Raw genomic sequence first — 13,125 nt, 5'->3', positions numbered from 1 at the left:
CCACAATCACGAGGACCTAGGAACTTAATTATAAATAAAAAATTAAGCTGAAATTCTCAAATATTCACATGCCTCCAAGAGCTGAGGCTGAATAAAAACCCCATCAAGTATTGTAAACCTTGCAATAAAACGGCAAGAACTAGCAACACTAGGTGGTTCTTTGCACAGTGGATTCTGTAATATGGCTTACAGCTCTTAAATTTCATGAACATGTTATGGTCAGACATCAGTAGAGCTAGGATACACCACCAGACACAACAGCCAGCATTTGTCTCTCAATGGGCAGAGTTGTGTCGTATTTTCCTTTTGAAGCAAATGTCCATGTGGAGAACCCCCATGCATAACCAAACAAGTGCAATCTTACGCTGTTTGTTAATCTCAAAGCACTTCAGTACCAATGCCCTGTGTCACAGGTCCAGCTCTGTGGTCTTGCTTTCTACCCTGAATGAGGACTTCTGGCGGCTGCAGTCCAAAGCAAAGCCCAAGAGGCACTCTGATTACTAAGTAGCTCTGCCTTAATAACTGTAACCATATAAAAAGAGAGACTATATCCATTTTTAAAAAGCACAATTCTGAAACTGAGAAACACAAGAATGAGCACAGCTCTCTGCACGAGACAGCCAAGTTGTGTAGTTAAAGCCCTGGATCAGAACTTAGGAGGTCTGTGTTCAGTTCCTGGCTCTACCATACACTATCTGTGTGACCTCAGGCAAGTCATTCCATCTTTCTGGGTCTCAATTTTTCATCTGAAAAATGGGAATTATAATATTGACTTCCCCTTCCCTTTGTCTGTCCTGGAATGAGATGGTCACACAGCATAAAGGGCTGTCTCCTCTTTCAAGGATCTCAGCCCAACACCAAACTCCCAAGGAGAAACCTGTCTCCAGAATAGACTGTAGTCATAGCGCAAGGCAGACAGCAAACTCTCTGGCTGCTTGCACAGCTCCCGCCTCCCCAAAACCGCATCTCCACCAAATCTTGCAAAACCCAATGAAACTAACACAACACACATTGCCCCAAGACTAAAACCTTGCTTACGTGCTAAAAAAAAGAACTCGGAAGACTATAACAGAACCGCCTGTTGACACCTGCCATTACATCATGTCCAGTGCCTAACACACTGAGGCCCTGATTGCAGCTAGGGCACTTAGGAATTACCATAATACAGTAATACTTAAATGACAAAAATCTTGTTTAATTCTGAGTTCAGGTTGCCGGGTGATCGCTCATGCCCATCTCACACTTCAGAAAACCAGGAAACACAGAGTGAAGGTAAACACCCACATAATCTTAACTCTGCTCCTGGAGCTGGCAATAGCCCCTGGCAATTAAGTGCATGCCCTCCAGATGCATTCACCATGTTAGGTGTAACTGTACTGAATGGTGGAGGAATACATTGTAGCATCTTGGAAGAACTGTGATTGTGATATAAGGAGATCTAGGGATTAGCTTGAGGAGCGTCATCATAGAGCGGTGACTGCGTCATGAGGGGATCTGGGTCTGAGTCTCCTCTGTGTGTATTCTCAAAAGAAAGAGGAGCATGTGAACCATGAGGTTCCAGTCTGCATCACTTCAGTATAGAATTGTGGAGGTTGTGTCAGGAGCAGGGCACGGGGGTGCTATGGCTAGCGTCAGTAGAGCAGTCTTTGGATTTAATGATGGGTAGGGGAAGGTATAGGTTGAGGTGGTAACCTGTGTGTAAATCTGAAGGGACTCTAAAAGGGTATGAAGTGACTGTTACATTTTACCGATGTGGTATTCTCTCAGGGGAGTAGGCTCAGTGTTTGAGTGGAGGGCAAGTACAGGCAGCACCTGTTCATCATAATGCAAAGGCAGAGTTCAAGTGTGTGTCTTATGGGTATTCTGAGACATCACTCAGAGAGGGCACAGTTAAGGTTGTGTGGGCGTTTACCTTAACTTCATTTTTCCCCAGACATTTACAGTTCATTCTCAGATTTCTACCCAAGGCAGGTTTCCCACCTCAAAGTTGAAGGCTCAGAGAGGTAGTAAGGGGCCCATTCATCTCAATGAGATGTTCTCAGCTGAATGAGAATACCCCATGGAGATTAATGCAGCTTGAAAAAATAGCTCTGAGACATGTGAACTGCTCCATTCATTTCTGTGGGTGTTCCCTTTCCCCCTCAGTGCTGGAGAGTTTCTGATGTGTGTCAAGCACACCTGCCTCAGGAGTGTGTTCTTGGTGCATGCTCTGAGCATGCCTGTTCTAAGCTAGAGGGCAAGGCTTCCTGGATCCTGGCTCACATGCGGGGTAGGGAAACGGGCTCAGACACCCCCAAGAGGCAAGCCCCCTGGCACCTGCCTCATTGGGGGCGGGAGGGGAAGGGATGAGGGTCAGACTCCCATAGATGGGCAGCTGTTCCCACAGCCAAGCACACATGGGATGGCAGGAGACAGGGAGTGGGGCTCAGACACGCGCAAAGGGGCAGTGACTTCCAGATTACATGGAGGGGTTAGGGAGAAGGGCTGAGACACCCCAGAAAGGCAAGCCCTCTCCAGAACCCGGATCACATGAGGGGGCAGTGATGGGGGTCACACCCCCATAGATGATTAGGTTTCCCCAGAGCCTTGCACTCACGCAGGAGTATGGAGAAGAGTTCAGACACCACCAGGGGACAAGGGTTCCTCAAATCCCCATAACATAAGGAATAGGGAGTGGGGCTCTGACCCCTCTTAAAAAACAAGGCCCCCAGAACCTGGATCAGATGAGGGGAGAAGGGAAGTGGGAGGTCACGCCCCTGGAGATGGACTGCGGGTAAAGCCAGACTGTAGCACACACAAATCATTTCCCCCCGTGCCCCTAGATCCCAATTACCTGAGCCTCAACCCCTCTTCCCACCGACTCTGTTACCCCAATCGCTCTCCCCTCCCAGCAAGCATTAGCTTGTGTGGGGTTTTTTTTTCCCCCAAAAAATAGTTTCAGCATCTTCCTGCATATTCTGCCACACTCAGATTCGCTTTCCCCCTAATTAAAATCCCCCTGTAATAGATGTAGTTGGAACAATGTGCCTGTTTCTTTTACTTCACATTTCTGCCCCGGGATTGCATTTGGACTCACAGTTCCCTGGGGGGGGGGGAGGGTACTCAAATGCAATTATCCTAACACATCCACAGAGTCACCACCCTGTGACAGGTGGTTTTACCGATAGTAGCCTCTCCCTCTGTTCATGCTCAGTTTAATTAATTAGGCACATGAATAGGCGCACAAGCCTTCTGAAGTGCCTAACTGGAGATGCAAACTCTTTCTGAAATAATGTTTGAATTTGATTTCCCCCAAACGGCTTGTGGGTGCCAAGCCCTGTGCTGGGGAACCCTCGAGCATTTGAGACCCTGTTGTGATGAGCTAAGCCCTGGATTGATCTTTGTCTTTGAGCATAAATAGGTTGCCAGAATCTGCCAACTTTAAGAAAACCTGGGTTTTTGGATGGAGGGAGGGGCTGTATCACAGGAACCCCTTGGTCAAATGACCCCAATGTTGGGATCACTAACAGAACCCCTTGCACCCATAAGGCATGCCAAATTCAAAGCACTCTGACTAATTGTGTAGCTATTAGACCTCTCAGGAATCTACATAAGAACGGCCATACTGGGTCAGAACAAAGGTCCATCTCACCCAGTATCCTGTCTTCCGACAGTGGCCAGTGCCAGGTGCCCCAGAGGGAATGAACAGAACAGGTAATCATCAAATGATCCATCCCCTGTTGCTCATTCCCAGCTTCTGACAAACAGAGGCTAGGGACATCATCCCTGCCCATCCTGGCTCATAGACTAATGGAGGATAGGTCCATCAATGGCTATCTAGTTCTTTTATGAACCCTCCTATAGTCTTGGCCTTCCCACAATCCTCTGACAAGGAGTTCCACAGGTTGACTATGCATTGTGTGAAGAAATACTTCCTTTTATTTGTTTTAAACCTGCTGCCTATTAATTTCATTTGGTGACCCCTAGTTCTTGTGTTATGAGAAGTAGTGAACACTTCCTTATCTACTTTCTCTACACCAGTCATGATTTTATAGACCTCAATCATATCTCCCCTTAGCTGTCTCTTTTCCAAGCTGAAAAGTCCCTGTCTAATTAATCTCTCCTCTTAACAAAGCTGTTCCATACCCCTGATCATTGTTGCTGCCCTTTTCTGAAGCTTTTCCAATATATCTTTTTTTGAGATGGGGGACCACATCTGCACACAGTATTCAATATGGAGGCATACCATGGATTTATATAGAAGCAACATGATATTTTCTGTCTTATTATCTATCCCTTAATTATTCCCAGCATTCGGTTTGCTTTCTTGACTGCCGCTGCACATCGAGTGGATGATTTTCAGAGAACTATCCACAATGACTCCAAGATCTCTTTCTTGAGTGGTAACAACTAATTTAGACCCCGTCATTTTATATGTATAGTTGGGATTATGCTTTCACATGTGCATTACCTTGCATTTATCAACATTAAATTTCATCTGCCATTTTGTTGCCCAGTCACCCAGTTTTGAGAGATCTTTTTGTAGCTCTTCACAGTCTGCCTGGGTCTTAACTATCTTGAGTAGTTTTGTATCATCTGCAAATTTTGTCACCTCACTGTTTACCCCTTTTTCCAGATCATTTATGAATCTGTTGAATAGGACTGGTCCCAGAACAGACCCCTGGGGGACATCACAATTTACCTCTCTCCAGTCTGAAAACTGACCATTTATTTCTATCCTTTGTTTCCTATCTTTTAGCCAGATACCAGTCCATGAGAGCACCTTCCCTTTTATCCCATGACAGCTTACTCTGCGTAAAAGCCTTTGGTGAGGGACCTTGTCAAAGGCTTTTGAAAATCTAGGTACACTATATCCACTGGATCCCCTTGGTTTCTGTTTTGTGGCATTCAGGATGCTCCGGGAGGGAGGGGGAGGAGCGGGGACATGGTGCACTCAGGGGACGAGGCGGGGAAGAGGTGGGGGTTTGAGGGAAGGGGTGGTATGGGGCGGGGCAGAGGTGGAGCATGGGCAGGAAGAGGCAGTGTGGGGGCAGGGTTTGGGGGAAGGGATGGAGTGGGGGACGGGGGACTCGAGCACCCCCTGACTAGAGGGAAAGTCGGTGGCTATGTGTACAACTCCTTAGAGGGTATCAGACTAAGTCTTGGCTTGCGCATGTTCAGAGCTAAATGGAAGATCACCCCTTTGCTAAAGCCTTTGCCAGGAACACCACCAGGGTCAGCATGAGATGGAGTGGGTGTAATAAGAGGAAAGATAGAGAAAAAAAATGGGGTTGGTGTAACACAAGCATCCTTGGCAAAGGGTCCCCTGTTCTTTGCAAACAGCTCTCACTGCATACCTGACAAACCCAATACACCAGACACATCTTATAGGATATTTATTCATCTGTAGAAAGCTGTGTTGTCTACTCCTGCCACATCCCAGAACAGTCAATGGAAAAGCATCAAAGACCATGGGAAATGATCCAAACCACTTAGAGGTGAAAAGGAACATCACAGCAAGCAGAGGATCACCCTGGCTATGAATATAGCCAATGACAATTTTCAGGATAACAGAGTGTAGGCAAAGGCACTCTGTATTCACTGAGGAAAACCTTTGAGAAGTTCAGGGGGCTGTCCTGAATATTTGGGTCCTGGTCCTTATGAAACCAGCTAGTTCTGCAACTGACTGAACTTTGTGGGGAAAACCTAGTTCTTTAGATAGGAGAGGTAGCTATTGACAAGTGTAGGCTCAGGTTCACGCTTTAGGTTTTTGTTTTGCATTACAACCAGTTGTTTCCATCACCTTCTCTCATTCCTGCATAAATCTTTATTCTCTTTCTTTCTTTCTTTCTCTAATAAACCTACTTTTGTCTTATTGTAAGTGTTCACAAGTCTTCTGTGGCTTACAAGAGCAGCGGTTTAAGATAACTCTGGTAAACTGGGGTACACAGCATCTTTGGGTGCAGAAGAACTGATACTTCTGTGAGTAGCCAGTCAGGGGCTGGGTATCACAGGAAAAGGATTTGGGGATTCAGTGCCCCTCTTGTCACCCTGCAAGGCAAAGTTGGGGCTGGCATAAGCCCAGAGTAGAGTGCTTGGGTGAGAGAAGGGCTGGTGGTGCCAGGGAGCTGACAGACAGCTACTACAGGGGGGTAGTATGCAGGGGATAATGGGGTAACTTCTCAGTCCCCCAGAAACATCAGAGTGGAACGGAGAGAGAGAAAAATCTTCTCCCCTCAACTATTTCTCACTGTGTCAAGCACTTTACACACAGGACACCTACAAATACACAGAGGAGGCCAAATGTTACTTACTCCAGTGTCTGCAGTTTGCAGTTCGGGTGTTTCAGTCCCCCACACAGCAGCCGCACTCCGGCCTCTTCCACAGAATTATACAGGTACAGGTCGGTCAGGCTCTGGCTGGTTCTGAGAACATCTGCAAGATCCCCACAGCCAGCGGCTGTGAGACGACATTTCCACAAGCTGCAGGAGAGAGAAACACAGAGAAGGGGGATCACAGTGTGAAGGGGGCTCGTCACAGCTGTTCTGACAGGTGGCCCCACCCACCAGCCCCTCTCCCTGACCAATCCACGTGAAGAATGAAGTAGAAGCCCTGCTCCACCGCCTGTCCCAACCCCCACCCTATGCCAATGAGGAACCAGTGTGGGGGGGAACTTCCTGCCTAAGCCCCACCCCTTGCACTTCACTCTTTACCAGTCAGCACTGTGAATGGACCAGACACCCCAATCCTTAAATCTCTGCCATTGACCAATAAGGAATAAGGTTTGGGGTGAGACTTCCTCACTAAGCACCGCCCCTCACCCTTTCCACTGACCAACCAGAATTTAAAGGGCAGCCACCGGGACATGCCAAATCCCACCTACCCAGCTCTCAGCCAATCAGATTGGATTTGGCACTGATCAGCCCTGGGATGGTGCGACCTAATCGGAGCAGCCCCATTGCGACAGGGAGCCTGTAGGAGCAGCCCCCTCCCCAGGCAGCTGGGCCGGGCACTGGCTCTGCTGCTTGCCTGCAGGAAGCAGCCATCTCCTGTCTCTGCCCCCAGCTCTGCCCCTCAGGCCTGGGGAGGGGAGGCAGCTGCGAGGCCCAGCACTGACTGCATCATATTCACCTTCCACTGACACCAGGGACCAAAGGGTGGGGTTGGGGGAAATAAGACAAAGAGGAGAAAAGCTCCACAACAAGGGGGATCCCCAAAGTTTGGAGAAGAAGAGCCCCTGAGAGGAGGGCAACCATGTTACCCTGTTGGCAGGGCCTGTTCCAAAAACCAGTGGGGTTATTACAACAGAAATTTTCTACTGGATTCCGAGTCCCTCCCTGCAGAGTTTGGGCTCCTGGGGGAGCTGCCAGCCCACAAGAGTGTGGAACTATGGCAGCAGCCTGGCTATGACCATGTGCATCTCAGTGACCAGCACCCAGCATGTCTGTCACATACTGCCACTCCTCCTTCCCTCCAGGGCTCACAGGGAGACCTCTGAATCCCTGACAGCTGCCAAATCTTGCACACATGTAGAGACATCCCAGCCACCGGAACTGTCACCTCCTCGGCCTTTTTCATGACTACATTTGTATTGAAAATATGGTCACTCCACTGAATGGGGAGGGGAATCCAAAGGTTTGGGAGAGAAAAAGAGCCCTGAATTTATATGAGCGAGAGAAGCACCCACTCCCTGTGGGGCCCCCAGGTTCAGTAAGATTTCATAGAACCCCTGAGATATTTTGGAGGGAGGAAGACAGGCACTCACAATGTTGAGCAGGGAAAGAAAAAAAAACCTCATAGGTGTACGTAGGAAACTATTGAGATAAGCCCTAGCCAGGGGAGGTGGGGAGAGGGTGTTCTTGATGAAGCAACAGAGAAGAGCTCCACAAGATTTAAAGGGAAGAAAGGACGGAAGAAAAGTGAGAAGTTGAGGAGAAAGATACCCCAAAGTGGGCAGAGGACACATGAAGGGAAAGGAGGACTGCAATGGGGATAAAAAAGGACAGACGCCCTCTGGACCTATTGGTTTCCGGGAAGCGGGCGGGCGGTAGGATCAGTCGGATCCAGGGAGAAAAGGTTTGTGTAGAAGGTCCTGGCCCTCTCTCACATCTCCGTCGGATCCATGAGAGGGGGTGCCGTCCTCTGCCAGAAGGCAAGTGACGTGCTTCTTGGCCCTGCTCTTTTTCTCCAGGGCATAGAAGAAGTGGGAGCCGCGATCAATCTCCCAAAGGAGGCGGATGCGGGATCGAACAAAAGCACCCCGGGCCCAATGGTTGTCGAGGGCCCGGAACTCCTCCCGCTTCTCCTGGAATGTTTCGCAAAGGGATGGACCTCAGGGCTGGCGGCCAGACACCTCTCTAGCTCCAAGACCTCCCATTCCAACTGCTCTATCACCACATCCCTCCAACGGCTGGCGCCCCGAGTGTAGTCACGGTAGAAGAGCCAAGTGCGCACCTTCCCCAGGTCCCACCACTGCCGCGCCGAGGGAAAGGCACGCCGCTGCCCTCGCCAGGCCAGCCAGAACTCCCAGAAGGACGCCACAAAGCCCACATCCTCCAGCAAGCTGTTGTTAAAATGCCAATAGGCTGGCCCCTGAGAGAGAGAGGCTGTCACGGTGGCCAGATGGTGATCTGAAAAAGGGGCCGGCCGGATGTTGGAGGAGTGGGCCTGTGAAAGGTGGAAGCGTGACAAGTTGATGCGGTCCAACCGGGAGTGGCACGACCGATGGGCCTCCACTCGGACATAGGTGGACGTCGAGATATCGTCCGGGTGGTGGTCGCACCAGACATCCACCAGGGAGTGATGTTCGACAATCTCCCGGAGGACGTCCGCGGCGGCTGGGCACTGCTCAGTCCCTGAGTGGTCCTGCTCCTTGAGGGTGGCGTTAAAGTCCCTGCCCAGGACCAGGCACTCACGAGGATCCAAGGAGCCGAGGAAGGCAGATGCCTGATGATAAAAAGACAGCCACTCCTTGCCCGATGTCGGGGCATAGACGTTAACGAGGTTGACCACAAGCCCCTCCATGCAGACCCGGAGGCGCAGCAGACGGCCCGACACAGCCTCGGCGACCCCCAGCACCTTGGGCCGTAGGTCGGGGGAGAAAAGGGTCGCCACTCCAGCCATACAAATTGTGAGATGGCTAAAGTAGATCCTGTCCCCCCTACTCCAGCCGCCAGCTGTCCTCAACTGCTGGATCTGTATGGGTCTCCCGCAGGAAAACCACAGAGTACCCCCCCTCCCGAAGGAAGGAGAGCACTTGGCACCTGTGGAGACCCATCCTACAGCCCCAGGTGTTCAATGTTGCAAAGGCGATAGGTGTCATGAGGAGGGCTGGGGGTGATCCTCGCCATCAGGGATGCTCACAGCCCACATTGGGCTGTGCAGCAAACTGTGACCTACCCCGTAGGTGAGCAAGGAGTCATGGAAGCTGCGGACCCGGTGGTAAGCCGCGGCGCCCTGCTTCCCGGTCCTTTTACCCTCCCCCATAAGGGCCCTCACGGCCCGGAGGATTTTGTGAAAATCCCCCCATCGCTGGACAGCAAGCTGCACCTTATTGCGGGAGCCACAGACATCTTCTAGAAACTCCCACAGCTCCTCTCGCAGCCTATTGGGGGGTGGGATCACTGGCCCCCGGTCATCCTCCAGTGGGGCCCCTGGCACAGCCCCGTGGCCCACCAAGACGGGCAGGCAAGGGGCGGACCCTCGATGTGGCGCCTGATGGGCCGGTGGCATGTGGTCTGCCTCAGACCCCGGCTCAATGCAGGGCGGTGGAGGGAAGATTGCAGCCCCTAGTGAGTCGGGACATGGAAACACAAAGGCCGCTTCCTGGGGGTCACCCTCCGGGAAAGGGAAAGAGACGGCCCCAGGGGCGGCAATGGCATCGCGGGAGGTGGAGGGGATAGGGACAGGGTCAGGAGTAGGGGTAGAGCAGGGGTCAGGAGTAGGGGTGGGAAGAGGGACAGAGGTGGGATCCTGGGCTCCAGGAACTGGGTCGCCAGGAGGTGGCTCCCCTCGGTCTGGCTCAGGGGCCTGAGGGACGGGGAGGGGGACCCCAGTGATGCCAGGCTCAATGGCAGGTGTGACAGCCACGACATCAGGAGGTGGACAATTTTCAGTGGGGCCCCAGCCCAGGAAGGAAGTCGGTTGCCCCACGCCAATGGGGGATACCCCTGGTAACTTGGGTCCTGGCCGCGAGGCACTGGCTATCGCCTCAGCAGGCTCGGCGGCCATCAGCAGAGTGCCACCTGCGACGGGGCAGGTCGAAGAGTCCAGGAGACCCTCGGAGGCGGGAGCGGAAGCAGTGGTTATGGGGAGGGGGGCTGGGGTGAGGTCGCTCAGGTCAAGGCCCGCTGGCAGAGGGTCATCCTACCCCGGGTGACCAGGGTCAGACCCAGGGCCTCAATCACCTCTCACCACCCCGGGGCCCTCCCCACCAGCGCCCGCTTCAGGTCTCACAGGGGCTTCAGATGTTAAGGGAGCAGGAGGGGCTCTAGCGGAGGTCTCCGTTGGGAGGGACCACGAGGGAGGGGAGGCGCTCCTCTCCGGTGCTGCCACGTCTTCCCCAGCCGGCACTGGTGGATGGAACGTGGCTGTGGGCAGGGCGGAAGGCTCGGCAGCGGTGTCCCCCTTCCTGGTTTTCCAGGGGGCCTCCGCATTGGATGGCAGGAGCGGAGCTTGAGCCTTCCACTTGCCACGCTTTCCATGTACTGGGGTCCAGCCCTCCATGGCATTGTCTGCGGGCTGAGTAACGGGTTGGGTCTGAGGGCAGGGATGATGACTTGGGAAAGCAACAGCGGGGCAGCATGGGGGGGGCAGATTCCCCCTGGGGCGGGCCCTCTCCCACACCCAGCGATATCCCCACCGCACCCTCCTCTACGGGCCCAGCCAGAGTGCATGCAGCAGAGGCGGGGCTCTCCCATTCATCTGGGCACACTGGTGGAAGTACCCCTTAGGCCTGAGCAGGACCAGTGGTGGGCTGAGAAGGAGGAGGGGCGGCTCTGGGTACCGGGCAGCCAGGGGCGCCGGCGATGACGGGGCCGGCACCCTGCCGGGACTTGGGGGTCCCAGGCGTTCCTCCGTGCCGGGCCAAGGGGCAGTCCCTCCGGATGTATCCCATCGCCCGGCAGAGGTAGCACCAGGCCTCCCCCGTGGAATAATGCACCCGGTAACGGGCCCCCTGGTAGGGGACCAGGAAAGACCCCTTGAGCGCCTCTCTGACACTCGCCGCCGGCGGCAGTTGAAGCTGCACCTGCCGGTGGAACGAGAGGATGTGACGGAGGGCAGGGTCTTTGCAGCCCAGCGGGAGAGGGCTGATAACAGAGATTGGTTTCCCCAGGACAGAGAGGGTGGGCAGCATTGGGGAGGAGAGGAGGAATGGAAATCAGGACTACACGGGCACCCAGGTCCTCCAGCGGCTCCAGGGGGACGAACAGCCCCCCCCCTCACCGCCAGGCCCTGCTCCACCGCCTCCTGGATGGCGGCCTCCGAGGCAAGGAAGAAGACAACCTTGCCATACATTTTGGAGGCCGCCACAATGGCCGTAGGCCCCACCACCCTCGCCAACGCCCACATGTAGGTCTCCACGTGGGGCGAGGCGGGCACCAAGAGGCAACGGACGCCGTGCTTCCTGGTCAAGGTGGGGAAGGGGCCCCGGCCGCTAAGGATGGTAACAACGGCGGTGGCTGGGAGAGAGGATGTAGTGGTTGGGGGGGGGGCTGCCGCCACCTGGGCATACGCTCTAGGGGCCGGAGGGGGAGTGCCCGCGGTGCTGGTGGAGGGAACAGCGGGGAGGGACACCGCAGCAGATGGTGGGGGCCGCGGCAGTGGGGGCAGCCCCTGCCATGGAGGGCCTAGTCTTTTTAGCAAGGCTCTTTCCCTTCTTTTTGCCCCGGCCCCTCCCACCAGCTGGGGGAGCTCCCCCAGAATCGGAGGGGGTGAGGGACGTGGCAGCAGCTGAGGTCACCCCATTGCCCACCGCTGCCAGTGCCCCAGCGGGGCCAATAGCAGGTGGTTCGGCAGCGGTGGTTAAAGTAGAGGCTGGAGGGGGAATTGCGGGGTCTGCCCCATGGATCCCACCTGTCGTGTCTCCCACCATGATGAGCTGTGAGGGAGGTGAAAAAAGAGAAAGGGGGGGGGGGAGGGGAAGCAGGTCAACCACTCCTCCCCGCTAGGCTGCAGGCAGGGAAGGAGGATGCCAAAATTGGGGGGGCAGATAAAGGGGCTATTAAGGACTTGGGGGGTGGGGGTCAGTCGCCGACATAGGATGGAAATCCGGCTTCTCTAGCTGAACTAGGGGAGGGAAGGTTACAACAACATCAGGGGGGTGCAGTGATCAACCAAAAAGGGGGAGGGCACAAGCACATGGGAGGGGGCATGGGCACACGAAGGGAGGGCCAATCAGGGCAAGGGGGGGCCACAAAGGAAAAGGAGCAACCAGACTGGGGGTGGGACAGGGGAACCAAGGGGCTAGCTGTAGGGCTGGGGCAGGACAACGAAACCAAACCGCAGAGGAAAAAGGGCAGGGCAGGGCAGGCAAACAAACTAGGCTCACAAGGGGCTTAGGCAAAGAAGGTGGGGGAGAGGGGCAAAGGGCTGTAATCGGAGGGGGGGGCAGTCCAAAAAAAGGGGGGGCACATGCACCCACATGCGCTTGCGAAAAATTAATGTTGGCTGGCTGCTGCTGCAGGCCCAAATGGGCGCGGCAGGCCAGACAAGCAGCTGAGTCCTGGAGGCAGGAGCTTGAGGCAGATGGTGAGTGGACGGTGGAGGGGGCAATGGTGGGGGGGAGGGACACAGATGGATCAGGGGGCAGGCTCCATGCCACACCCCCTACATCCCCACAAACACAGTCAGGACCCCACCACAAAAGCACAGTTTGATAATCACTCAGGCCTTAATGGCCCCCTCCACAGTGGTCTCCCGAGTCTCTGTGCGCTCCCCCAGCAGCCGATGGTCCTCTCGGTCGTCTTCCTGCTCCAGCAGCTCCCCAGGACAAATGCAGCAGCAGCTCTAGCAACCCTGGCGGCCAGGCAGGAAGGACCCCCACAGGTGGCAGTAGTGGGGTCCTGGCTTCTCCCTCGGGGCGGGGGAAGGGGGCAAGCTAGCAAGGGCCCCCCACCCCACTCTGCAGCAGCAATCCACAGAAGG

The 13,125-nt window shown here is 54.2% G+C and overlaps 1 protein-coding gene across 1 annotated transcript in view; it reads right to left on the bottom strand.

Moving 5' to 3' along the window:
* Positions 1 to 13,125, bottom strand: part of LOC140912507 (NACHT, LRR and PYD domains-containing protein 12) — a 284,723-nt gene that overhangs the window by 187,817 nt on the left and 83,781 nt on the right. The window contains exon 6 of the mRNA XM_073346992.2: positions 6,294 to 6,461. Coding sequence (XP_073203093.2) covers positions 6,294 to 6,461 — 168 coding nt within the window. The remainder of the gene's footprint in view (positions 1 to 6,293; positions 6,462 to 13,125) is intronic.

This window comes from Lepidochelys kempii, chromosome 6 (assembly GCF_965140285.1).
Source record: "Lepidochelys kempii isolate rLepKem1 chromosome 6, rLepKem1.hap1, whole genome shotgun sequence".
Lineage (NCBI taxonomy): Eukaryota > Metazoa > Chordata > Testudines > Cheloniidae > Lepidochelys > Lepidochelys kempii.
This window is presented reverse-complemented; position numbering and strand designations above follow the sequence as displayed.